Source organism: Festucalex cinctus, chromosome 11 (assembly GCF_051991245.1).
Source record: "Festucalex cinctus isolate MCC-2025b chromosome 11, RoL_Fcin_1.0, whole genome shotgun sequence".
Lineage (NCBI taxonomy): Eukaryota > Metazoa > Chordata > Actinopteri > Syngnathiformes > Syngnathidae > Festucalex > Festucalex cinctus.
The window spans coordinates 10,276,409-10,303,627 of record NC_135421.1 but is presented as its reverse complement, the minus strand read 5'-3'; the positions used below and the strand labels follow the sequence as shown (position 1 = coordinate 10,303,627).

Here is a 27,219-nt window from a genome sequence, read left to right as displayed (position 1 = left end):
AATGGTTGTGGACTGTGACATGAACGCAATGTATCCGACATTGCCTTTGTTGCAACAATCCCACCTCCGATCCTGTTCGGAAACACTGAGTAACCATAGAGGCATACAAGTGTTTACTTGTTTTACTCTTAGTGTTCTTTGTGCTTTCGTGTGTGATTATGCAAGAGCTGTGCATCGGAGGACTGATTCCTTGACCAGTGGTGGAAGAGACTCCTCTCTCTGTGTGTGAAGTATTGTGTTAAGATTATCATAGCAGCCAACACACATTGCGACTGTTGAATGCCTGGATTTTTATCTTTATGTGTAGGGTCCGCCTAAAATAGACTTTAAAATACAGTTTTCTACTATACACAAGGTTAATTAACAAAATCAAACAGTTGTTTATGTAGAAAAGAAAGCGAATTGTTCATTAATTGTATAAGCATATTTATTAGGGGTGTGCCAAAAAAATCGATTCATAAAAGAATCGAGATTCTCATTTATTAATCGAATTGAATCGATATTAATATCCAAAAATCGCTTTTATTTAAATTAGAAATGAAGAAGAAGGGGAAAAGGCAGTTGTAGCCCACAGGCTGTTTTTGTGGAAAAAGGCACTTACAATACAAAATTAATAAATGTTTAAAAAAAAAAAAAGACACTTTAATGTCGTCACTATTTGTCTTTTTGTCTTGCAAAGCAGACTGGAGTAGATCATGATAATGTTGTGCATATCTGTAAAATGAAGCAGAAATTATTTGTCAATCAAATAATTTTGAATCGAAAATCATTTGAATCGAGAATCGAAAATCGATTCTGAATCGATTCATAGACCCAAAAATCGTAATCAAATCGAATCGTGAGACAGTCAAAGATTCCCAGCCCTAATATTTTTATTATTTTATAAAACCCTTGCTTCAGGTCCCTGGGATTAACCTGCAAAATAATTGCTCCACAAAATTAGGTTGCTTCCCAAATGAAGTTATTGATATTTCGAGCCTCGTGACATGTATCCCAGCTGCCTTCGCACAGGCTACACACTGGATTGGTGCAGGACACATTATGTATGGACAAACAAAGACAACCTTTCACACTCACATTCACACCTAAAAACAATTTTGAGTCTTCAATCACCCTAACGTGCAATGTTTTTGGAATGTGGAAATAACCCGGAATAGCTGGAGAAAATCCACGTAAAGGACGAGGACAACCTGCAATTTGCAAACAGGAAAGCCGGAGCCCAAATTCAGACACCAGACAGTGTTCTTCATTAGCACAGTCACATTGATTGCCTTTGAGTAAGGCAAATAATAATAATAATAAAAATGTTGCACTAGAGTGTTGCACTGCCAGAGACTCTTCTGAGACCTCTCCCTGATATACTGTACCTGATATTAGAACATTTACGAGTCTCTAGCATCATTCTAGTGTCCATATATGTAAATGAGGACCCAATGAAGAGCCATAGAGAAAGAAGATTAGGTGTGAATACTTGATGAAGCAGCATTGCTGTGGCGCAGAGACGAAGCACCTTGCAGTCCATGTGAGAAGGCGGGCTCAAGCCCCCTCCAAACCCGAATCCCCATCACAAACTCGGCATGGAAGATCCGCCTCCTCTCGCTGACTCACTCGTTCTGATTGGATCAGCTTGGGCTGCTCCCGTCACCCTCTTGAAATCACTGAAATGCACCTTAAGGCTTGTGCACGTGCATCAGTGTTGTGTTGTTTCTCGCCGTCGATAGTAATGAGGCGTCACATCACATTCTCACACAGACATGCGCAGACACACGCATACACGCACAGTTGTGAAGGTCAGTCATCAAGGGAGTTTCTCCACGTTTGAGGGATGCCTGCAGCCAATTTGGGAAACGGCTGTTCTTGTTTCACCCGGCAACCAATCACCGGCGCTTAAACCAACACCAGCAGGGAAAACAGGACACACGCACACACATTCAATGACATAACTCATGCCTTTGCCTAGAAGTAAGCAGCATCACAGCAGAACGCAATATGTATTGGGATAGAAAATAAAATGTGACGTAAATGAAGAGCAGGGTGCCACTTTGTAGCCACAGTAAGTTTTTGTGAAGAATTTTTTGGAGTGTGTGGAAATTTAAGTGCGAACGTCCAAGAGAAAATTTGTGGCGATACTGTCATTCACTGTCATTCAAGTATTAATCTATCAGTTTATACTAGGGATGCACGATAACATCGGTGGCCGATAATTATTGGCAATTATCAACTAATTTGACGTCAAACAGATAAAACGGATAATAAAGAAATCCGCCGATAATTATCGGCAATTATAGACCAATTTGATAGCATACAGTAAACCAGATAATAAAGAAATCCACCGATAATAATCGACATGGCACGTTGGTCCATCCGTTGTATTTGTGGCTCAAGTTGTGCCCAAATCTTCAACCCCTCCCCTCTCCTATGGTCTTGTTGCATATTTGTGATGTCATGATGCGCGCGACCTCATGTTGACAGACGGTGGGTGCATCATGGTGACATGGCAGTCGACAGTTGGGCTTTCTTAACTGTGTCTCCACAAAATGTTACCCTCTCAGTTCTTTTTGTTGCATTTTTAAAACATGACCATTTTGTTTTGGCACAATCAAAATGAGTTACTGATTGTCTTTGAAGCAGAGATATCAATAAAATCCTCTCCTCACCCTCTCTTTTTATTTGGTTTTCACGCACCTCGTTGCATGGGTGTTCCAACAATAAAAATGCAAATTCAAAACATAGTTGGAACACAGTGTTGAGTGGAAGATTGCTGAGTACGTGTGTGGTCAAGTTTGCAATCATTCGACCTATAGGAGGACTCGAAAGTATATTTGTATTTAAGTTAATTTTGCAAACAATTATCGGCTTTCTTATCGGTTATCGACATCGGCACTTTCTAAATTATTCATTTATCGGTATCGGTTGAGAATAGTAGTATCGTGCATCCCTAATTTATACTTGATGTTCTTACAGGGAAAAAAGAAGGGTTAACCTTTATAGAAATTGAATGGACTTAAAATATTTCCCTGTGGAACTCCAATCTAAATTGTTTCTGACAAATTGTTGTTTTGGATCCTGTTAAACCATACAAAATGACTAACTATATGGACATAATTCAGACACTTGGCCATTAGAGCTACAAGACTAGAAGGGATTTCGTCTGGTGAAGGTGTCTGCGGTTATTTTTGCACATTTATCCACACCAATGTTTTACTATATATTCTTGCTACAAAGAAGTGTTAGGTTCAACATTTTTCAGAAAATGAATGGACCGCAATTTCCTGAGGAACTCACGCAAATTTGCGTTTGATTGCCACTTTGTTGCACTGCCCTACTTTTGAGATGAAATGTTACCAGGATGTATTGAAGGAAAAAATAGTCACTGATGGAGAGATGAAAAATTTGAGAAATAGGAGACTCCGGTGTAGTACAGCCACAAACACATGGAGGGTTTCTGTTAGGACTTGTATAGTCTGGACCGCAAAAAGCAGAGATGAACAATGGTGGTAAAATAAATCATGGCGGTTTCTAATCAAACCCCATCAATTACCAAAGTTGAGGGGAATTGTTGTGACAGATGATGGATGATATGACCACAAGCATTTCATTTGCCGGTGTTCTCACTTTTCCACCAAATGGTTTAACTCGTCAAACACTGTGATTGGTGGGCTATCATACAATGAAACACATACACATGCACTTTATAAAATTTGCCAGTCGCCGTCTACACACACGATAAACGGGGGAAAATGTTAACAAGGTTAGCCTGGAGGGTAATTAAAGGGCAATGCTCACGCACACACATCATCAGACACATGCATACACGCACACACAAGCACATACAGGTTGTTTTCAGATGTAAGCGGATATTGATTAGAGCTCCTGGGACAGATTGATTGCAATCATGATTAAAGTGATTGATGAGGTGCTGTTTTTTTTTCTGACGGTGGTGGCGCTTATTCATCAGTGCAGAATCAGGCACATTCACAGTTGTTAGTTGGCTGATGGTGATTAAACGGCGGACGTGTTTTGTTGTGTCATATGACCCCAGCTTTCTAGAGTAGCTTTTGGTGGGTAGCATTCAAAATCAATAGCATTCCTTTTTAACCCTTGCCATTAAAAGAAGCTGAAAATTATATCCCGTAAAATACAGTGACATTTGACCACAGCTTCCTCAATTAGTGTACATCTAGTATGTCCTTTAAAATCAAATGGGTTGGTGCCTCCTTGTAGTTAATCAGTATGAAGACTTTTGAAACGATATCTGGTAAATTAGTGAGAACAAATGTGTGATAATTTTTGTGAAGGGGGAATGGAGGGGGTGTCATTATGGCGTGACGGTTGTAAGGCTTATATATAAGGTACGAGGGTAAAACTTGCACTAGTTGCAGTTATTTAATTAAAGGCCATTCACTATGATGCTTAGGTGGGTTCTGGTAGAATCTTAGCGTATTCACATTTTTAAAACAGTATTGAAGAGCTCACACTCTTTTACTATGAAGCTATGCTGTTGTAACACATGCATAATGTGGCTTGACATTGTCTTGCCAACATAATTGGGGACGTCCCTAAAAAAAAAAAAAGACATTGCATAATTGGTGGTGGCATGTTTTGCTCCAAAACCTGTATGTACCTTTCAGCATTAATGGTTCCTTCACATATGTGCAATTTACCCATGCCGTGGGTAATGATTAGTGTTGTTCCGATACTGGTATCGGCAAAGGCCCCGATACTGCATTAAAACAGTGGTATCGGTATCGGTGACTACTGACAAGTAACATGCCGATACCATTAATTCCAACGCTAATATAGGACTTTGGATGCAGCATCTTGTGTCTTGCTCGTGCACAACATTCACTAATATGTGACATGCTCACTGCATGTCGATCTAAGATATCCTAATTCCCCTTGAATGCTCTGAACCAATGGCAGGACAGCTTTTTCATGTTGAGAAAAAAAACAACTTTGGTATTGTTATGGTATCGGCATCGGCCGATACTGCAAAGCTGTGTATCGGAATCGGTTTCGGGGGCCAAAAAACGGTATCGGAACAACACTAGTACTAACTCACCCCATACCGTCACAGATGTTGGCTTGTAAAACTTTGCGTTGCTAGCAATCTGGTCCTTTTCCACTTTGGCCCGTAGGACTCAACACGGATTTGTGGACTCGTCAGACCACAGCACATTTTTCCACTTTACGTCAGTCCATCTCAGACGAGCTTGGGCCCAGGTGCCGTTCTGAGAGATTATTTATTTATTTATTTATTTATTTATTATAAAAAGGTAACAATCAACAGCTTGAACATTAAATGCTAATTAATTATTAAATACATACAAAAATGTAGAGTATTCATTCAATTGAGGTATACTTTGAAAAATATTTCATTCTGTTTTATTTACATTTTACACAATGTCCCAACTCCATTAACAATTAGGGTTTGTATTGTACTCTAGGGTAGAGTTACTACAGCTAATTTGGAGCGTCTTTCTTACTTTATGGCAATTTGTGTGTGTTTTTTTGTTTTGTTTTACTTTTTTTTAGACAATAATATCTCTAAGTCACAGTGAGAAGAAGATGAAGAGTGTGGCGGGATGAGGAAGCGCATCAATAAGTGATGTAGAGCTGAGAGGTTGTGTAGTGTATCTGTCGGGGAGACTTTAAACACACACGCAGACACACAAGGGGGTGGGTGGAAGCTCTTATCCTTTACTGCGTTTCTTCGCCTGTCAGCACATATCTAGCCGAGAGCGGTGTGAAGCGCAAAGAGCAAGGAGAAAGGGAAGGGGGGGGGGGGAGTGCTAGAGCAAACTCAAAAAGGTGTTAGGGGATGAGAGAACAAGCGTAAATGAGGGTGGGGGGGTGGAGAGACAGAGAGAGAGACAGAGAGAGAGAGAGGAGATGGTGAGATGGCTTGGATAGAGGGAGGTGGGGGCACCTCATCTTTTTCCCTGCCTTAAAGACAGAGGCAAACACTCTCTCCTCTCAGTCGCCTGGCGAAGAGAGAAGCATCCATCTCCTCATCTCCTCCACTTCTTTTCCAGGTGATCACCCCTTTCCGTAGGCTCATTCTCTGTGCCGAGAACCGGAAAGAGATGGAGGACTGGATCAGCTCCCTCAAGTCCGTCCAGTCCAGAGAACATTACGAGGTAAGGACACACTTCCATGGAAAATATATTTAGTTAACAATAGGGAAAACTCTACCGGAGACTTGATGCGTTCGGAAACGTCTGACCTTTTAGAAGAAGCACAGAAGCACACAGATGTAAACACACGTTGATTATAATAAGACATGTTCTACAACTCACAAGAACTTTTGACCGCCAATGTGAGACACTTTTGTGAGGCTGTTTTTTTTTTTGTTTTTTTTCGTTTTTGAATAATAAATAAAAGTGTTCACAGTGTCGGAGCGCAGCGTCACATGCAAAAGCGCCTGCAATTTTAGAGGGAAATCTTATATAAGGGCACCCCCCCCCCCCCCCCTCCATCCTGCCTACTCTGTTTTCTACACTGCAATGCAGCTGCACCCCCAGAGCTTGCACAGGGGGTACGCACATGCACACGCATGCGACAACACATGCGCAACAAGACGTCAACAGCGCCTATTTGTGCCTATGTACGTCAAAGCAAGTTTCAAGTGAAAGTAATATTTGTGAGCACAACGTACACACTTCATGTTTACAATGGGAACGTCCATTAGAGGATGCTCTTGCTGAACAGGTGTCCATTTTGTTAAATCGTTGACTAGCATAGCAACACTCAGACTTTTTTTGTGTGTGTGCAAGGAAAAGAGGTCACAGTTTTATTTGGCTCATTCAAATTTTGTTTGTAACTGTAATTTAGACTTGTATCACTTTCTTTAATTTTGATGAAGTTAAGCATGCACACAGACATTGCATTTTCACTTACATCCATTGTTGTTAAATGAATACCTAATTAAGCTAATGCATAAACAGTATCATACTACCGGTTGATGCCTGGTGGTCTACATTTTGGCCGTTTGCATCTGTGAATGTCATTCACGGACAAAGTTGTACAATCACCAAATGATTTACTGACACGCTACTTTACTTGCTGTCAAGGTTATTGGATTTTGTTGAAAGTTGGCCTTTAAATTATATTCAAATTTTGTATGATTATTTTTTGTAGTAAATGGATTAAGTCCAAAATGACAAATTTCCTTTAAAAAAGTTATTTATTTTCAAAAACTCTTCAAACTATAATGCAACATTAGGGAACAGCATTTTTCATACATTCCATGCGGTGGTGGGGATTTATTCTTCATTGTCAATATATTCTTATTACAATAGTTGAATTTAATAAAAGTGATTTCTGTTAATAAGATACTGATGTTAGTTTCGCAATATAGTCACTTGAGCTCATCGCTTTTTTTTTTTTAAAAGCCACAATTTTGCCATGATTGCATTTCTATTCTTTGAATGAACTATAATTTAACATTTGACTGCATTTTCATGATTGCATATGTGGAAAATTATCAGTCATGAATCAATTATTCCATTTTCTGAACTCCTGTTTTCATGCTTGTGTCATATTGAGGAGAATAATGAGTTCTGCACAGTGTGGCTTGTAGCTCGACTTCCCACAGCTGATGTCACGTTGTTTTATTTTACACAGCAAATTAGTTGAGATTGAGTCAACAGCGTCTCTGCTGGTTTCGACCCCGTAGTGAAATCCATCCATCCATCCATCCATCCATTTTCTTGACCGCTTATTCCTCACAAGGGTCGCGGGGGTTGCTGGCGCCTATCTCAGCTGGCTCTGGGCAGTAGGCGGGGGACACCCTGGACTGGTTGCCAACCAATCGCAGGGCACACAGAGACAAACAACCATCCACACTCACAAGCACACCTAGGGACAATTCGGAGCGCCCAATTAACCTGCCATGCATGTCTTTGGAATGTGGGAGGAGACCGGAGTACCCGGAGAAGACCCACGCGGGCACGGGGAGAACATGCAAACTCCACCCAGGAGGGTCCGAGCCTGGACTTGAACCGGAGACCTCAGAACTGGGAAGCGGACGTGCTAACCACTCGACTACCGTGCCGCCGTAGTGAAATCCATCAAATTTCAAATTATCGACAAAATTCTTCATGATTCATTAATTGATGATGGATGCCCAGCTCGTGTTCTTACAGATTGTATTGCTAGGACGATGATGTGCACTGTGCTTGCCTTGTTGTTTGTTTGTATCCGCTATCCCGGTGCTGCCAACCTATTCTAACCTCTTCTTTGCCAGACGGCTCAGTTTAATGTGGAACATTTCTCAGGGATGCACAACTGGTACGCCTGCTCGCACGCACGGCCCACCTTTTGCAACGTCTGCAAAGATAGCTTGTCTGGGGTCACGTCTCACGGCCTCTCTTGCGAAGGTATGTAAACACATGCCAAAATGTGCATTTACTGTCAAGGATGTGACGAAAAAACAAAACACAATGGGTCTGTTTATGTGAATAATAAAAGTGGGACACTTCATTAGGTACACATGCACAATCTAATGAGAATCGCTAACACGCTTGCATAGTGAACTTCATTTACAAAGGTAAAAATACTAAAGATGCTCAGTATTGGTAATAACTTCACAATTTGTTTATTACTGTGGGTGTAGTTTGTGGTGTTATACAAGTAAATTTTTCATGTTGAGAGGTGTAATACAGTATGTTGCCCTGTACACAGGGCTCTATTTTTGTAGGCGCATGAATAAATGCTGCCGTATCCTGATTTTCACACAAGCCTTGGTGAACCTATTTGGGAATTTGGTTCATCTCTCTGTCCTATGCTGACATCCGCCCGGCACATCTAACAAAAGTTATCTAAACATTACTTCTGCTGGAACCATGTCTAAGTAATGGCGTAGGTAGATTAATGCAATTTTGGTGAAATGGATCGTGAAACGGTCAGATGGATTCCTGAGCATTACAAGCACAGCACTACTCTTCGCTGTTTTTGGCCTAAGGCCAAAACTTTAAAAAAATCACTTTGATGCCATTTTGGTGCCAAGGAAATATGTTGAAGTGATTTGAGGATTTTCATTCAGACAGAAGTAGTAGCCTACTTTTCCATTCTCTTATGACATCTGTTCACGATTATAAACCTTTTTAGGGGGCGTCAATTACTCACAGACTTTTGTAATTGGTGGCAGGATTGTGGGGGAACTGTGCACTGGAATGACAAACTCTCAATTTGTCCATCGAAAACGCTTCTGTTGCACCTACGACTTTTTGAGCCATCGCTTGGATAACATGTTGGCTATACCTCGGCCCCACTTCCTCTCCTTATGATTCTGCATACTAACTCGCCTTAGTGATGTGATTGTTTCCTATGTTTCAATGTGGCAAACATACCAAACATACCAGCTTGTCTGTCAAACTGTCAGTTACTTAGAAGTTATAAACGTGTTTTACGACACAAGCAAATTCATGATGTGGAGTACAACTTGGTTAATTTTTAAGCAAAGCTCCTCACAGCTGCTGATCTGCACCTCAGAAATTAATAATCAACTCAACAGTTTATCATTTTCATTCCACTTTTCCTCAGTGAAGGTCAGAAAAGTATGACTTCCCATATTCTGAATGTAACACAAGTTATACAAGCGACATCATTGCTATGTTCTAATATACATACATACGTACATACCGCAGCATGCCCGTCAAATTTTGTCTTTGACACAATTGAGGTGTGATGGTAGACCCAAATGCAGGGAAACAGGGCGAGGAGGCAAAGAATGAGGTAAAAAAAAAAAAAAAAGTTTAACAAACAAAAACGGGGAGGCAAAAATGTACGGAGCCCCTAAGGTGACATGGTAGAAAAAAACAACAACTTTGCGTTCCCTCGCAAAACATTTTGCGTTCCCTCGCAATCTTTGCGTTCTTCTTTGCGAGGGAACGCAAACTGTTTTGCGAGGGAACGCAAAGTTGTTTTTTTTTTTCTACCATGTCACCTTAGGGGCTCCGTAAAAATGAGCTACTAACTAAGAAACAAAAACAAAGTCCAAAAGGGTAAAACGAGACAAGCCGTGGAACAAAACTGGCAGCATGACAGGAGGAAAATGATAATGAATCACTGCAGACAGAGGGGAGACAATTAAGACACTAAATACACACACACACACACTAATTGACACGAGACACAGCTGGGCAAGATACAAGTGGCAGAGGGTGCTGATTGGTTGACACATTAAGAGGGATAGGCAAACACAGGCGGACATACTCAAGTTTGACGAGACGGGGGGAGCCCACAAGGACAACATGACAAAACACAAATCACGACAACAACTCAAAGACACATGAGGACAAAATCACACCAAACCAAAATCAAACCCGAGCCATAACAAAAGTAACAAAATCAACCCAAACCATGACAGTCTTGAACTTAAAAATAATGTGACCTGCAGTAAACACTTGCCTGCCTGCTGGCCGTCGTGTGTCAAATGAGCACGACTCGAGTTTTTCACACGTCCCTTTGCGTTAATACAAGCTGCCAGCAGACGATCACGTCAGTGACGCCACGCTATGTTTCTCACTACCGTAAAGTGTCAGTGACAGGAAGCAGAACTTAATGAGCACTAGCCGCACATCCTTTTGTCTCTCATTTAGCTGATGCTTTTCTGAGAATGGATGCACGTGTCGGGCGCTGGTGGTGTATCTGAAAACTAATTTTATAGTGCTGCACAATTGGCCTACTGTACATTTGCAACTTATGTTAACATGTGTTTTAACGTTTTGGCAGTTTAAGTTTAAAAAAATCAAGAAATTATAGTAGCTCTACTTCACATCGGTGAGAGATACACAAAGAGAGAAGAAGGGCGTGAGAAAGAGAATTAGAAAGTGAAAGTGACAAGAGCACATAAAACACAAATCTCTCGCAGCACTCATGGACTCGGATTTCCCTTCGATTTCTTCGGCCGGCTGTCGAGGCAGAGATTGATTTGTGCTCCTTGGCTACACCACGCTTGTGTATACACACACTCACAAATGTGCATGCACACACGCGGACAATAACGTCTCCATTTCAGTGCCACACCAAAAGGATGCTTGGCTATCATGTTCTGTGCATTGTCTTAATGCACTGCTAATGCTTCCTAACAATGTTTATCAGTTGAGTAGACTTGAAACATTGATTACTGCTCCCTGATGTTATGGCACAATTTTTGTTTAAGTTCACTTAATTACTTAGTGTGTATGTGTGTTTGGGAATGGTGGTTGTGTAGGGGGGGAGGGGGGGGGTATGAGGAGTGTTTGTGCAACATTATCTGAATGTTTCATGATCAGTGCAGCCTGCGGTATTCATGCATAAAACAATTGATTTGAATGAACTTGCTTAACTGCATCTCAAACAAGGGATTCTGAACCTTTGATATTGAAGCACCAAAAAGTGATTTTATTTATTTATTTTTTAAATATGTCAATTGGACAAACCAAGACAAGAGTATGTATTTGCACGTCTACCGAATTTGAATGAATTTAAAAAAAAAAAAATCAAAATGAATAAAATAAGGAACTAAAATCATGGAAAATAGAGTTCAGTTTCCAGCTGGAAAAATGCCCTGCTAGACCTCCACCTGTCAGTCAAGTACACTAATTTGTGCAGTATGTGCTCAAGTCGTCTGCTACTGGCCGAATAATGTATGCCATTGTGTTTAATAAATAGTTAACATTTCCTTAAAGGGGTAGTTTGCAAATTTCAATTTTCACTGCTGCAACCACGATAATAAACCTAATCTGGATTGAAATTGCATGCCATTAGATTTTGTGTGTGTACCAAATGACATGACTATGACTGCCGGGACCAATTGCAGGAAAAATGCAACGGTTCTGAATATAAACTATCATGAAAATGTACACAATCATAATATGTGTGCGTGAACGTTTTGGGGACATTTCAGTGTGTAAATTCAAGGCCCACAAACGCTGCGCAGTTAGAGCCACTAACAACTGCAAATGGACCACGTTGGCCTCCATCGGCAAGGACATCATTGAGGATGAGGATGGGGTAAGTGTGTATGTGTGTTGTAAGAAATCCACTGAGCAGGCTTACTCATCATGAAACAACAAGAATATCACAGTGTAGTCATTTATTTGACCACATGATAAAGTTCAGCTGTGGTCGTACAAACGTGCGTATGTGTGACCAACAGATTGCGATGCCTCACCAGTGGCTAGAGGGCAACCTGCCCGTCAGTGCCAAATGTGCCGTGTGTGACAAGACATGCGGCAGTGTGTTGAGGCTGCAGGACTGGCGCTGCCTCTGGTGTAAAGCCATGGTAAGACATCTGTCACATGGAAAAAACATGGGGAAAAAAATCATAAATAATAAAATGGGCATCTTACATTTCCCTCCAGCACGCATACATATTTTTCTTATCCATCCATTTTCTTTTGTTTAAATGGGATCGGGTTGTGGGGCAGCAGCTTAAACAGGGTAGCCCAGATTTTCTTTTCCCCAGCCACTTCGTACAGCTCCTCTGGGAGAATCCCAAGTTGCCACACTATGCCAGCTGGGAGTCATACTGTAGTCTCTCAGGATATCCTGGGTCATCCTTGGTGCCTCCTTCCGGAACACCCTACCTAGGAGGTATCCTGATAAGATGCCCTCGCCACCTCATCTAGCTCCTCTCAATGTGGAGAAGGAGAGCTGTATGACCCTGCCAGTGGCTCAAAGCCAGACAACCTAGCCTCTAAAAGCATTGGGACACACACACCCCTCCACCATAAGTTCAAGCTCAAGGAGGCCAATTTTTGTGTGCTTTCAGGTACACACAGCCTGCATGGACCTGTACCCTCGCAAGTGTCCTCTAGGTCAGTGCAAAGTCTCCATCATCCCCCCGACGGCCCTCAACAGCATTGATTCAGATGGTAGGTCACATGCACATGCACAACTTTAAAATCCCCTTGTATAGCTTTGTTTTTTATGGTGAATCGTTGTAAGTAATCCTTCATCGTCTATGCACACGCCATGCTGAAAAGCTTTGCATTTTAGCATCACCCGTCTCTAGAATGTTTGGTTCAAATTTGTTAATGATCGGATGAACACTGAGAATACTTGGAAGAGGTACGACAGTTTGAATGGCCAGAAATCTGGTGTTTCAAACTTTTAGGCACTATGGTCAGCCCTCACAATGCAGAGAGGCATCCTGGTTAATTCATTTACTCCCAAAAATGTATAAATATGTTTTATTTTAAATATTACCATGCTCCTAACGACATATTTATGTTTTTATGTTTGTTTGTTTTTTTTATGCTAGAACATATAGGAGGCTTTGATGCATCCTCTGAACTGAAGAGAATGCTTCAAGCAATGGTAGTTATTATAAAAACGGCCAGCAGGTGGCAGCAGAGTTTAAGAGATCAACCTGGGCCATGTTGCAAAAAGCTTTTTTTCCCCCACTGTTTTATACAGATTTGTGAATAATGCTGAAACTTTGCTCGATAATGCCAATTGCTGCAAAATTGAAACAGATAGAAACATAGCTTTTTTTTCCCTGATGAAAGAAGAGACTGGTAGGTTGTATTGGTAGGTTCCATGTTTTGATAGCAATAGGAAACAATATTCTATGGGCCTTGCAAAATCAGTCAAAATCCAGTAAACCCGCAAAAAACGTGGTGGAGGGAATGAGTTAAAGAAAGCCATGAGAACAACCACCAGCGTTCAGTAAGCTGGTGGTTGCCTGCCGCTGCACTTTACAGTTCTATAGAATAAGTTTGCAAGTAAGTTAATGTGAGGCTTTGTAAAGCTCTGTGGGCACTCCCTTACATCGAGTGCTTTATATACTTTAAGTGCATTCTATTTACCATTTTAATCAAATTGGGGTTTTCATCTGTTGGAGTATGACTGTTTTTTGTTTTTCGGAAAAACACAAGATGTGAATCGATTCCAACATCAATTGCTGCTGTAAACACGAATGGCGAATGAGATTTTTGGTGTGAGTCCGAGCTCTAGTTTTGGCGATCAGAAATTTACTCAACAAAATGAAGTACAGTTACACGCACCTAAGGCATTACAGCATTTTAATAACCTCACCAGCCAGATTGATAATTGTGATTCACTCGAGGGAGTTCCTCACATTATCATTGTGGTACTTCACTAGGCAGACCCATTCGAGGGACTTGCTGTACAATACTTGGAGCTGATTGAACAATACGCCATCTTTGCACGTTTGTTTTGACCATTCAAGGCAACGGATGAAAATGACATCTCATTTTTTTGTGGGGGAGGGGGAGAAGGGTGGGTAGTTAGCACGGACATCTTTACCAGATGAAAATACACAAAGCTCCTCTTGCTGTTCAAATTTAACAAGGAAACAGTAAGTAATTCTGCGAGAACAGAATTAATTGCAGCGTCCATTCGTCTGTTGGGATTGTTTTGTCCCCCAACCCCCCCCAAACCCCCCACCCCCGCCATCAGCACGTATTGGTTTCGCCCCGCCCTAAACAGTGCCTTATTGGTCCGACCTAAAAAAGGTCGGCTGCTAACGTATCAGTGGGAGCGGTACAAGATGTATTCTCCATAGTTTGTGAACTCACAAATACCGCGAGAATTCATCTTGCTGGCAAGGTTAGCATTTAATACAAGCTAGTGTCAAGTTAGGATTAAACACTCCAAGCATACCAAAATACATCTCAACCAACGATGTGACACTGTTCGCTTTATGGACGACTGATAAGCAGCCCAAATAAAATGAGTAAATTGGGTTATTTGTTCTGATCTATTTGTTAAATGATTGTAAAAAAACTCGATCTAGCAGGCCACAACAAATACAAAATACTGTATGTTGAAAAGTAATAAAGTCAAAGCAGAAAATATAACAAGAATATGTATGAGGGTGCTAAATGCAAATACATTTAACCCAAATTCTGTTTAAGTTAATTCTCTAATCTACATACCAACTGTACGTTACCACAATGATTTTGGAGCATGACGACAACATACCAATACAGTTAATACTGTTAGCTGCCTATGGCGTCACTAACAACAATGCTCAACAATACAATATATGTGTGTTGTTACTAGTCTGTCTAGTAATCTGTGTATGTGTTTGTGTGTGTTCAAAACAGAATTTAAATTAAACAAAGCCCTCAAATGGATATCACCACATGATATGAGAGCTGGATTGAATTACTGTTGAACAAAGACGCGCGCACGCACGCACACGCACAACAGAGAGTGTGTAAAAAGCCTTGCATCAGCTAAGTGGTCGATGGCAACAGAGATAGGGATGATGGGGAATCCTATTGAACAGAAGGAGGATAAGTGGAAATCTCAAAGTGGGCGAGTCATTTTAAATCCCTTCTCTCTCTCGCTTCAAATTCTCGCGTGCCAGAGCCCCCGTGTGCCCCGATGCAGAGGGGGGGATTGCTTGTAATTGGCTGGCGGGAGAGACGGCAGCACGTGCTGAAACATCGTGACTACCCTTTCCCTCCATCCTCTCAGCCCCCCCTCCATCCTCCATCCTTGAGTGAAGTGATGCCAAAGCAACGAACGTTTTGTCGTTTTGTGGAATGCTTATTGTGGAAGTCTATAAATATTAGGGATGGGATGCTTTGTTTTTCTCTGCACAGGAAAGTTATTTATAAATATATATATATATATATATATATATATATATATATATATATATATATATATGTATGTATTAGGGGTGTGAATTGCCTAGTACCTGACGATTCGATTCGTATCACGATTCACAGGTCACGATTCGATTCAATACCGATTAATCCCGATACGAATTTATAAATCGATTGTTGTGATTTTCTTCATTCAAATTTAGAAAATACTAATCAGTAAACTTGTAGAGTGTCAGATTTGTATGAAAATGTATTATTTATTTATGTGAAACTTCAGTCTTATACAGGTTGTAATCGGTTTCATGCTTGAACAGCATTAAAATAAAATATTAAGGCTTAATTTTCCATTCATATAACATTCTTCCATGCTTCAGGTGTGAACCCTAACCCGAAGTAAGACGTTTTGTTGACTATTTTTCCATTAAAAATGGAAGTTTAAAAATCGATTCAGCCACCTATTGAATCGATTCGAGAATTGCGCGATGTAGTATCGCGATACATTGCCGAATCGATTTTTTTAACACCCCATATATATATATATATATATATATGTATATATATATATATATATATATATATATATATATATATATATATATATATATATATATATATATATATATATATATTATGTACGTTAAAATCTCGGACGATGGCCCTGAAAATTTCAGGTTCATATCTTTTTCCTAAGGTACTGGTTGCTATGGACATTTGAAAGATGCAAGTACCAAAACTTTAAAGTCGTTTTTCTCAAAACTCGGGCTTTCAACCTTCCAACATTAAAACTGCTGTAACGTTGTCAATTTTTTAGGTACAGTGTTCCCTCGTTTTTCGCTGGGGTTAGGTTCCAAAAAATACCCGCAATAAATGAAATCCGCGAAGTAGTTAGCTTTATGTTTTACAATTCTTATAAATGTTTAAAGGCTCTAAAATCCCCTACCACACAATTTAGACACTTTTCTCATTGAGGCATTTACATGTTCTCACATTTCTCTCTTGTTCAAACATTGATAATGTTCAAAACGTCATAAATTTTATAAAATGGGTATATTACTGCAAAAAAATATGCAAAATTGCACTTAAAAAAAAATCCGCGATACAGCGAGACCGCGAAAAGTGAACCGCGTTATAGCGAGGGAAGACTGTACGTCCATGTATCATATATCATTTTAAAGGGAATTAAGTGCGGAATTTGAATATATCAATATCTTTGGTCTATCTTTGTTTTATTTTTTAATTTTTTTTTACATTTTACTTTTTTATAAATTTCCCATCAGGGTTTTGGAAGGCCACCTGTCCCCCATCCTGCGCCAGTCCCCTCTTGGTCTTTGTCAATTCCAAAAGCGGTGACAACCAAGGAGTCAAGTTCCTGCGGCGTTTTAAGCAGCTGCTCAATCCAGCACAAGTCTTTGACCTGGTCAATGGTGGGCCGCACCTCGGGTGAGCGTGACAAACTGTACGACGGCATCGTTCGGTACAACTGCACAATCATAAAAGTGACTATCAAATCTGTGGTTGACCATCTACTCTATGTGGAGGCAGAATTTTCAATACAGCTTCATTATTGGATCTCAGTTGTTTGTGCAGATGTACCGAATTCTGTGTCTTGTGAGTGTGTATACTGTTGTGTATAAACACAGAAGTGTACAGTATATGGCCATACAGAATTTTATTTCCGATTATGTACACGTACTCTGTTGTTCCAGTCTCCGCCTGTTTCAGAAGTTTGACAACTTCCGAATCCTAGTGTGTGGAGGTGATGGCAGCGTGGGCTGGGTGCTGTCGGAAATTGACAAACTCAACCTCCACAAGCAGGTAATGAAGACATAGACTCCCTCCTTATGCGCTCCACAGTTTCCTGATAGTAAATATAAAAGGTGTAGTTCACTCCTGAGCCAATTTGAAATGTGTTACTAAACAAAACAGCGGCAACTACAGAGCCATGTAAATAGTCTCTCAGATGACGTGGCTATCAAATCTTGCCTCACTCGAAAATAATGTATTTGTGTTGTTTTTAAAACTCCACTTTCACTTTTTTTTTTTTCACTTGACCTAACTTATAGTTTGTAGAATATGATGAATGTGTGAAAATAACAACTTACCTCCATTTAATAAAGGATGCCTACAGACCCTTCACATTTACAGTTACTCTTAGTCCTTAATTATCCAAGACAATGACAAATATTTATTTATTACTATAAAAGCGACTTAATATGTTGAAAACATTACAGAGTACCCTGCATATTTGCGGTTCGAACCAGCAGATTCACCTCATGTTTTATGATAGCTTCACCTCAGTTTGCCCTGGAAGGGGAAAAAAATCCCCCAGGAATAGCAGGGGTCCACTTTATTGTATAGGCAAACTTGACCTACTATTTTGTGATATAAGAATGCGCCTATATCAACCAATCGTATTTATTGAATGAGATGTTTTGTTTTATTTATTTTTTTAGTTGATCTAAGTGTCCTTATAAAGTTCTTAAAAAGTCTCGAATTTTACTTCATATACCTTCTAACATGGTATCTTGTAGGGGTGTGCTCAAAAAATCGATACGGCAATATATCGTTGCGGGCCTCATTACAATACACGTATCGATACGCAGGCGTCAGAATCGATATTGCTCGTTAATTTTAAAATAGGCAGTTAACTTTTACCTTTGCAGCTTGCATTGTAGCTAAAAAATAAAAACCAGCAGCGTCTTTGAAGTTAATTGCCTTCAATTAATGCAAAAATAGCTCACCAGTGATTGGACACTGTGTCTTGCTAAGAAAAATGAAAGCAGAGGAAGAATATCAATATTTATTTACTTATAAACTTAACATAGTGCATGTGTCTTAATGTACCAAAATTCCTATATTTTGTTTAAAAAAACTAAATAAAATGTGTTCCATGAAAATGAAAAAAAAAATGCTGTTTTTATATATTTTAAATATTTCAAATAAGCACATTTTAGAGCTGTAATTGAGAGCGTACACATTTAGACCAGGCATGCTGCTTGTTGGTAAACCAGAAGAGCTACTAACAAAAACATTTTTGTCATCCAGCATAAAAAACATATCCTCTTTAGGTATACATATGACTGTTATTATAAAATGCAAGTAACTTGATGTAAAATTTCGGGATACGTATCGCCTTGAAGATCATGTTTTGGGATACATATGTATCGCGATACGTATCGTATCGTGACTCCTGTATCAAGATACGTATCGTATCGTGAAGTTGGCGGCAATACCCAGCCATAGTATCTTGACTTGTGGCGGTGCATCTGAAGCTTCCTCATTAAAAAATAAAATAAAATGGAATTTTGACTCCCGAGACAAAGAAAAAAAAATGACCGAGCGACAGCCTGCAACTTGTAAGTTGGGACAAGCTACTATTGTAGATATCTTCTCAATAACAGATGTTTCGTCTCATCGTCTCTTGAGTAAATAAATCATGCAAAAAAAAACAAACAAAAAAACAAAAAACACCGGTGTCCGCTCGGGTGGCTTGGGGGTGGCCTTGGTGCTGCCGCGGCCTGGGGATTCCGGGGGGGGGGGGGTGCTCGCTATGCTGGACCGCGGTTGACGGCTTCTTTCTTTGGTGGTGGTCCTTATGCATGCCAGATCCGTCGCACCAGCATCTACTGAAACTCAACAGAAGTACCCTCTCCCTCCCACAGCCTCTTGAATCAGTTGGTGCTGGTGTCTGTGGTTCTCACTTTGCTTTATCTATCCTTCCCTCCTTCCTCTCTTTAGTTTTTCCTCTGGTCACTTGAGATCTTAATTTATTAGAAGTATGAGGTTTCTGGGGTTGGCATAAGACTCCGGTTTTGTAACCACGCAGGAGGGGTCTTGTTGGTGCTGGACTTCACTTTGATGGATTGGATGTACTGGCTTCTATTGATCTCACTCTGCCTTATCGATCCTTCCCTCCTTCCTCTCTTTAGTTTTTCCTCTGGGCTCTTGAGATCTCGCTAAATTTGCTGGAATTTAGAGGCTTCCGGGGTTGGCGTAAGACTTTGATTTTGTAATCATGGGGAAGGCAGGAAGTGTTTGGTCGGTGCTGGATGTCACTTTGATTTACCTTTCTTTTCTCTTTATTTCTTTTTTTTTCTGACCTTTTCTCTGGTCTCCTGACCATTTAAATCTCACGACTCTGGCAAGATTCTGAAGTACCTGGTTAAGGCGAAGGGTAATGGGATATTTATAAGGTTTTAGGTGAATGAATGAGTATAAATTTATACGTATTTGCACGCACGCACGCACGCAAACGCACGCAAACGCACGCACGCACGCAAACGCACGCACGCAAACGCACGCACACATACACACAAAAAAAAAAAAAAAAAAAAAAAAAAAAAAGAGCAATGATGACAAGACGTTGAATCGGTAAGACTACCGAATGAACAATTCTGAGCTCTTCAAAAAAAAAGAAAAAAAAAACAAAAACAAAAAACAAAAAAAAACAAAATAAACATGCAAAAAGCATTCAATAAAATGTACCTGAAAAAGAAAACAATCTTTATGTCTTTAACTCTTTTGTTTGTAAATACTTTTAAATATCGTACTTTTAAATATGTGAAGCACAATTACCTTGTTTATGAAATTCGCTATAAATAAAGCTGCATTGCCTTTGCCTATAGCCATAAAAGTTCAGTGAATTTATTGTATATTGGCAATCGTAAATTCACTTAGCCGCTTATTTATTTATTTATTTATTTATTTATTTATTTATTCATCCATCTATTTATTTATTTTTGGTTGGGGGTCTATCATCAGTTCTCCATTGGAAATTTCAACAATTTGCTATTTTTGTGGTCAAGCTAAATCCATGTATAATATAAACTAATTGCTTTGGCACCCTTTTGTGGCATCTTGGTGCCAAAGAACTGTCTTGATGTGAGTGAGAGTGTTCTTCAGTCAGACAATTGCCTTGTCTAATATATATAAAAAAAATAAAAAATGCTTTGTCGTACTGTATGGACAATTTTACTCACAAATTTTTACAACAGCTATTAGACAGCTTCATTGCATAGTTATTGCAAAGCTTTTGCAGAAAATTATACGAAACGAGGCTAACTAAGTGCTGTTGCAATGCCTTCCAGTGCCAGCTGGGTGTGCTGCCGCTGGGCACGGGCAACGACCTGGCGCGCGTGCTAGGCTGGGGGCCGTCATGCGACGACGACACGCAGCTACCGCAGACCCTGGAGAAGCTGGAGCGCGCCAGCACCAAGATGCTGGATCGCTGGAGCATCATGACCTACGAGATCAAAATCCCACCCAAGCACAGCTGCCCTGCCACGCCCGAGGGTGCTGATGGCTGCCAGGTAGTGTGTGGTTTGGGACACCAACAGACGTGTAGCTTTGTTGCATTATGATACGCAAATGGAAGATTAGCTCATGATCATGTACTTGCACTGCAGTTTCACATTTCAGCTTACGAAGATTCCGTGGCAACTCATCTCACCAAGATCCTCAACTCGGAGCAGCACTCTGTGGTCATCTCCTCTGCCAAGTAAGTGACTCACTGACACGCCCGGGTCGGCGCCGGTCGGCCATTATGTCTTGATTAGCGCGGTGCAATTGGATGCATGTTGGCACTGAAAGCTGTTTATTTAAAATGTACTGCATTTGTAGTGCACTGTTGTGCAAACAAAAGCATCATACTTTTTGGAGTATTCTTTTAAAGCAATCCAGATAAGCTTCAAATAAAATTTAAGCTTTGGTAGCTAGAAGACGAGGCAATCAACATTAATTGTTTGGGTTGTTTTTTTTCCTTTGTGTCATGTTTGCCACATGTTGCTGGGTAGAAGAGTTAGAGTTATATCATACCGGCCGCATAGGCTAATAAAAAAAATAGCATCCACAAGGATTACATTCTTTTTATTTATTTATTTATTTATTTATTTATTTATGGGTTAATTATTTATTTATTTGCTAAAGTACAACACTCTTGCAAATACATACTAGGTAAGTCGAGTGTTAGAATGGCTCCCACAGAGTCAATTTCAACACTTTTTCCGGATTTATGTAGCTCTCAACAGAGTTTAATTAACACTTTCTAAGTAGTTAAGTTAACCATTTTAACGGTGCCAGTTAATTCACAACACAATGGGAGAAGAGAGGTAACACTGTTGAGATATATTTAACAACCTGGCTCGTGTTTTTTTCTGTTTTTGTTTTTTGTTTTTTTTTAATAGCAGGAATGACCATTGCACAAATTAGCTTTAATTACCTTTATATTAGTGCTTTCTTTTAACAAATACACAAAATACAAAAAATATATAATTGGATGCCCCTTTCATATGAAGCATTAAAAATTTTTATGATTATACTGTACTCACTTCACCAAAGTGTGAAGCCATTACATGACAGTTACATAAACTGTAACAGCACTCCCAGACGTCTCTGCGGCAGAGCTGTTCCAATCAAGTGGGCGGAGCTTGCTTCGATTAACTCTGCATAGTTGGTTTAACACTAAAAATAAGTCAACTCTGTCATAACTCCAAGACTGACTTCCATTTAACTCATTCACTGCCAGTCATTATAGAAAATTTTTACATTTCCAATACTCACGTGATATTACATTCAATAATTATATATAAACCGAATCTACCAAATAATAGAATAGACTCCCTACTTTTTGTCCCGTCCCGTTCTTTTATAATTGACAGCAGAAAAATGTAGGTTTGCCAAAATACAGCCATTTCTCCCATGGACTCTGAAACTGTGTTTATTTCCTATAAAATGGGGCAATGATGTCATCTACCGGTGGTTGGGCATCAGTAAAGTTGTTTCCAAGTTTGATATTTACAGTGGAGCATGCTCAGATTCGCCCCCATTTAGCACCGCTCTAAAAAATACAATTGACAAGTATACTTGTCAAAGGCAGTGAATGAGTTAAATCAGACAGTGTTAAAAATACACGCTAACATTTCAACACTCCAACATCTGGTCGTGTTTTTATAGTTCGTACTGTGCTTACACTTTTCAAGAGTACACCAGCGTATCTTACTTTTGAATATTTTTGACACAAACATCCTTTGTCAGGATCCTGTGTGAAACAGTGAAGGATTTTGTCACCAAAGTAGGGAAAGCCTATGAAAAAAGCACAGAGAATGCCGAGGAGTGTGACGCCATGTCTCTCAAGGTGCGTCCAAAAAAATCCTCCACAGTCACAACATTAGGTACACCTACATCTATTGCATTCAGTTTGCTTGTATGTCACTTCCTTAGTGTGCCGTGCTGAACGAGAAACTGGACTCCCTTCTCCAAACACTCAACACGGAGTGCCAGGCCCTGCCACCGCTGCCCCACGCCACTCCTCCTATCGTGGAAGAAGAGCAGGAGGAGGAGGAGGAGGTGGCGGAGGGCAAAGAGGAGAAAGCGGAAGAGGAGACTGCCAGCGAGGAGAGCCTGACAGCGCTGAAAGAGAAGCTGGAAGAGGAGGAGACGGAGAAAGGTGGCAGCGGTGGAGCTTTCCCGCAGTCGCTCTTCAAAAGTCGGGAGCAGCTGATGTTGAGGGCCAACAGTCTGAAGAAAGCCTTGCGGCACATTATAGAGCAGGCTGAGAGAGGTAACATTTGCGCATTTTTAACTGTCAAACGAGTAGAAAATGGAGTTATCCTGAAACACAACTAAAAGGAAGTAAAACTACTTACTCTTTCTTGTGATTGGTTGGTGACCAACCTAGGATGCACCCAGTTTCATGCCCAATGTCAGTTGTTAGAGCTTGCAGCTTTTTTGCATCCTTAATTAATAAGAACAAGCATTATGAAGGGTGAATAATTGTCATGCCTGTGTTGTACTGAGCAGCCAGACCCTTTTCCTCAAGCTCAATTTCAGCTTCTATGTTTATCATCACCTGCGATTGGTTGGCAACCAGTCCAGGGTGTCCCCCGCCTACTGCCCAGAGCTAGCTGAGATAGGCGCCAGCACCCCCCGCGACCCTTGTGAGGAATAAGCGGTCAAGAAAATGGATGGATGGATGGATGTTTATCATCACACTTAAGATGGCTATCATTACTGCTTTATTTGAAAATATTATATTTGGCATCATAATGTTTTATAATATTAATAAAAATTGACACAAAAATGAGCCATATATATTTACAGAAAAAAATATTTTTCAAATATTCAAAATAAAAAATATTACATTATTATTGTTCAAAAAATATACATTTAGAATTTTACTTAAATTATAAAACAGTTGTTTATTTTTTAATCTCATTCTTGTGTTCCTTTTGAGCTGTCTATATATTTCCAAAATGCATTCTGTTTTTAGTATTGCTGTCAAGCGATGAAATTTTCTAAACTAATTAATTGCACAATTTTCAATAATTTAACACGATTAATCGCATTTTTCTACATCTGCTTCTATTCGTTTTCTACAAAGTTTGGAACAGAATTTCTTGAGTAATATCATGGAATTAATGTAAAATCATTAAAGACAAACTATATTTAGAATCAATGTTTTCTTTGATCCTTGAATAGAATTCCTGCCCTGTAAAATACAACTGTTGAACAAAATGGACAGCTTTATGGGCATCTTTTTTGTCATCGAAACGATTCTCAAAATGTTTCGCTTCCAGGTTTAGTTGTACTGACAAGCAGCACTTGAATGTTCTCAAAAAAGCGTCAAGCAGGTAAAACTGAAATTAAAACTACCTATAGTCCGTGTTTGTTTGTTTATCTGCGCACCAGTGGCTAAGTTTGGGTGTAGGATATTGGACGTAACACGAATTAAATAAAACTGAGTTAATTTTTTAACACTTTAAATAATGTAAATTAATCTCTAGATTTAACACTTTAATTGTGACAGTCCTACTTTTTATTATACACCAAGATATGTATCTTTTAGTATGTATTTCCATTATCTTTTGTATATTCAGTGGTGGATGAGCAGAACACGAATATAGATGAGTCTGAGCCAACGTCCCCGTTGGAGTTCCGCAAAGACAGTGAGGAGGAAAACCGGGACAGTGAGAAGGATGAGGACACCAAGGAGCTGGAAGCCCTAGCACGTACGTTGTTGTTGTTTTTGTTTGTTTGTTTTTTGGTTACGTTTCACTACAAAAAACATTTTTTTCTTTTTTTGGTTAAGGTATATGCAAGATGTTCATCACAATAACAACATAAAAAACAGTGTGCTTGGTTCAGTAGGAAATAACAGCATTTAGCATTTCCCCCTTGTGGATGTAACAAGTTCCTATCATCTCGAAAGCTGACGCAGGTTGCGTTTCCTGTCGTATATATTGTCCACATAAATTTTTAAGCTTTAACTCCATCTATATATTTACTGCCATGATGGCCTTCATGTGCAACATTCTTTGTTTTTACACTTCCAGTTTTTGTCATACATCATGATGGAAGAAACTCTAAAGACATTAAACATCAAGCAGCAAGCACATTTGTCTGTTATTGAAAAAGAGAATCGCATATAGAAGTTGTTATAAATACAAATATGTGCACGCACATTCACGCCGGTGTGTGGCCCACAGGATATGTTATTCTCTTTAGAGCTGAAGTTCTTCCTGTTTATCATGTAGCCGCTTCCTTCCTTCCTTCCTTCCACTCATTTTTCAGCCAGTAGAATGCGAGAAAGTGAGTGATATCAGGCAAACCTTCGTCTCTCCTTTTCTTCCCCATAGGAATACAGTACATGTAACTAGAACTAATCTCTTCCGGGGTCAAACTGTCAGCATCATGATAAGCTTTATTAACTGTATAAGCAATGCTTTAAGTAACATTGTGGACCATAATGCTACTTATGGTAACATTCTAAACAGTCATAGATGTTTATAAAGACGTCCATCAATGTTTACATTGAAATATAAAAACAGTGCATTTACAGTACGGTTGCAACTCGATTAGCATAGAGACATAATAGCGTCGTCTTTTATCACGTACTGACTAGCCTGGCCTGACAGAAGTTGTGTGGATCAAATTTACAATGGATTTCAATGGAGCGGAGAAACCTTGGCCAATTTGAGGGCGTGGTTTTGGGTGTGGTTTGCTAAAGGTCGAAGATAGCATTTAGCATTAGCGAAAGTAAAACCACAACCATCGGTCACTAGATTGTCTCGCAATTAAATTTGTTCTAAGTTGTTCCTGGTGAGAATTTATTGTATATTTGATTTTCAGCGAAATTGTAGTGTCCTGGGTTTTAATTCTTAAAATTTGGTCACTCTGGTTTTAAAGGTGCAATTTGCAGTGCAAAAAGATAATATTAAAGCTTTTTATACGTCATGCATGCTGCACCAATGCCCAGATGAATACAAAGTGCCCTGACTTTTTTTACTCCAACATTGCCTATCAGCTTGTATCTTCCTTTCAGAGTGTAGTGTTCGGGCGAACGCGCCACAGTTTCTTGGGTGGGGGAGGGGTCGAGTGGTGCCATCACTGATCTGATTATATACTCAACCCAAGAAACGTTTCTCAACATACGATCCTACACATGTAACAGTATCGAAATTGGAGAATATTTGAAGCAATACTTAGTGGAAACAGCATGATTTATGGTGTTTTAAATTTGTTAAACATATACAAGAGGACTTCAGACATTTAACAACTTGCCTTAAATACATTTTTAAATTAAATACTTAATGATGTTTACAGGAGGAAACGTGTATATTTTTTTTATTAAAGAATTATAACTGTAATTCAACAAAATTTGCCTCTACCAAATCTAATATTGGGGTCTAAGGAACTGAACGATAAAAGAAAAGGGGGTTCTTCAAAGCAGCACATACCACATGTTAATTTATTTATTTATTTATTTTTACTTGTTAAAAATAGTGACCAGCCCGCCACAAACCTCCCCACCCTGCCCCCGGCCTTAGTAAGTGCCTACAAGCTGTATGTGTCTCATCTGTACGTATAACATATACTCTGCTCGTGAGGTGGGGGGGGCAAGATGGCCGCCCTGTGACTTCCACGGCTTGCACGGGCATGTATAGGCTATCGGCTATCCAGCCATATATTCAGATCAGTTTTTACGAGAGTAAAAAAGTGACCAACTCCAGCGATCCTTTCAGGTTAAGATTCCACTTTGTACAGTTTAGCTACCCAACTTACCAAACATAAACTGTGGAAAAGTGATAAAGAATACAGCTCTGGGATCGAAAAACCGATGTTTGATTCCCCTCATCCAGCATAGGCATATGAGCACACAGCTGAGGTGCACTTAAACCTCTTTTGTTATGCAAGTATGTAAGCGCTAGGAATCTAAAGAACAGTGTGTGTGCGCGTACGTGTCTGCGTGTGCGTGTAGCGGTCAAGAGTGCGTGTTCTCCCACAGAGAGGAGGGTGAGTCGCAGCACGCAGTCATACAGTTCCTTCAGCATTACACCGTTCACCACCAGCAAGGAGAACCTGCCCGTGCTCAACACACGCATCATCTGTCCTGGTATGTACACACCCATGCATGCGCATTAAATGTACCTGTCCAGCTGGATACATTCACACTTACAGAACACAAGAAATGCACGCAGGCACCAAATGACACACAAACACAGGGACAACCATGAACATGTATGTTAAAATGTGCATGCGAACATGCTTTGTATTTGCGGTTCACTGTTTGCAAATACACCTACAGTACATGTTATGCACAAAAACATGATAATGTATAAAGTAGTGTTAATAATCTCAGTTTTAGTCCAGT

At 39.9% G+C, this 27,219-nt stretch overlaps 1 protein-coding gene across 9 annotated transcripts in view; it reads left to right on the top strand.

The window, feature by feature from the left end:
* Positions 1-27,219, top strand: part of dgkh (diacylglycerol kinase, eta) — a 78,426-nt gene that overhangs the window by 31,487 nt on the left and 19,720 nt on the right. For 8 of the 9 annotated variants that reach the window (XM_077536642.1, XM_077536635.1, XM_077536636.1 and 5 more), the window contains 13 exons: positions 6,036-6,140; positions 8,249-8,381; positions 11,894-12,000; positions 12,146-12,271; positions 12,761-12,863; positions 16,850-17,012; positions 17,279-17,387; positions 20,660-20,881; positions 20,978-21,069; positions 22,605-22,704; positions 22,791-23,130; positions 24,446-24,577; positions 26,827-26,961. In XM_077536642.1, coding sequence (XP_077392768.1) covers positions 6,036-6,140; positions 8,249-8,381; positions 11,894-12,000; positions 12,146-12,271; positions 12,761-12,863; positions 16,850-17,012; positions 17,279-17,387; positions 20,660-20,881; positions 20,978-21,069; positions 22,605-22,704; positions 22,791-23,130; positions 24,446-24,577; positions 26,827-26,961 — 1,867 coding nt within the window. Of the gene's footprint in view, positions 1-5,939; positions 6,141-8,248; positions 8,382-11,893; positions 12,001-12,145; positions 12,272-12,760; positions 12,864-16,849; positions 17,013-17,278; positions 17,388-20,659; positions 20,882-20,977; positions 21,070-22,604; positions 22,705-22,790; positions 23,131-24,445; positions 24,578-26,826; positions 26,962-27,219 lie in introns of those variants that run through there. The other variant, XM_077536641.1, reaches the window with a different exon arrangement.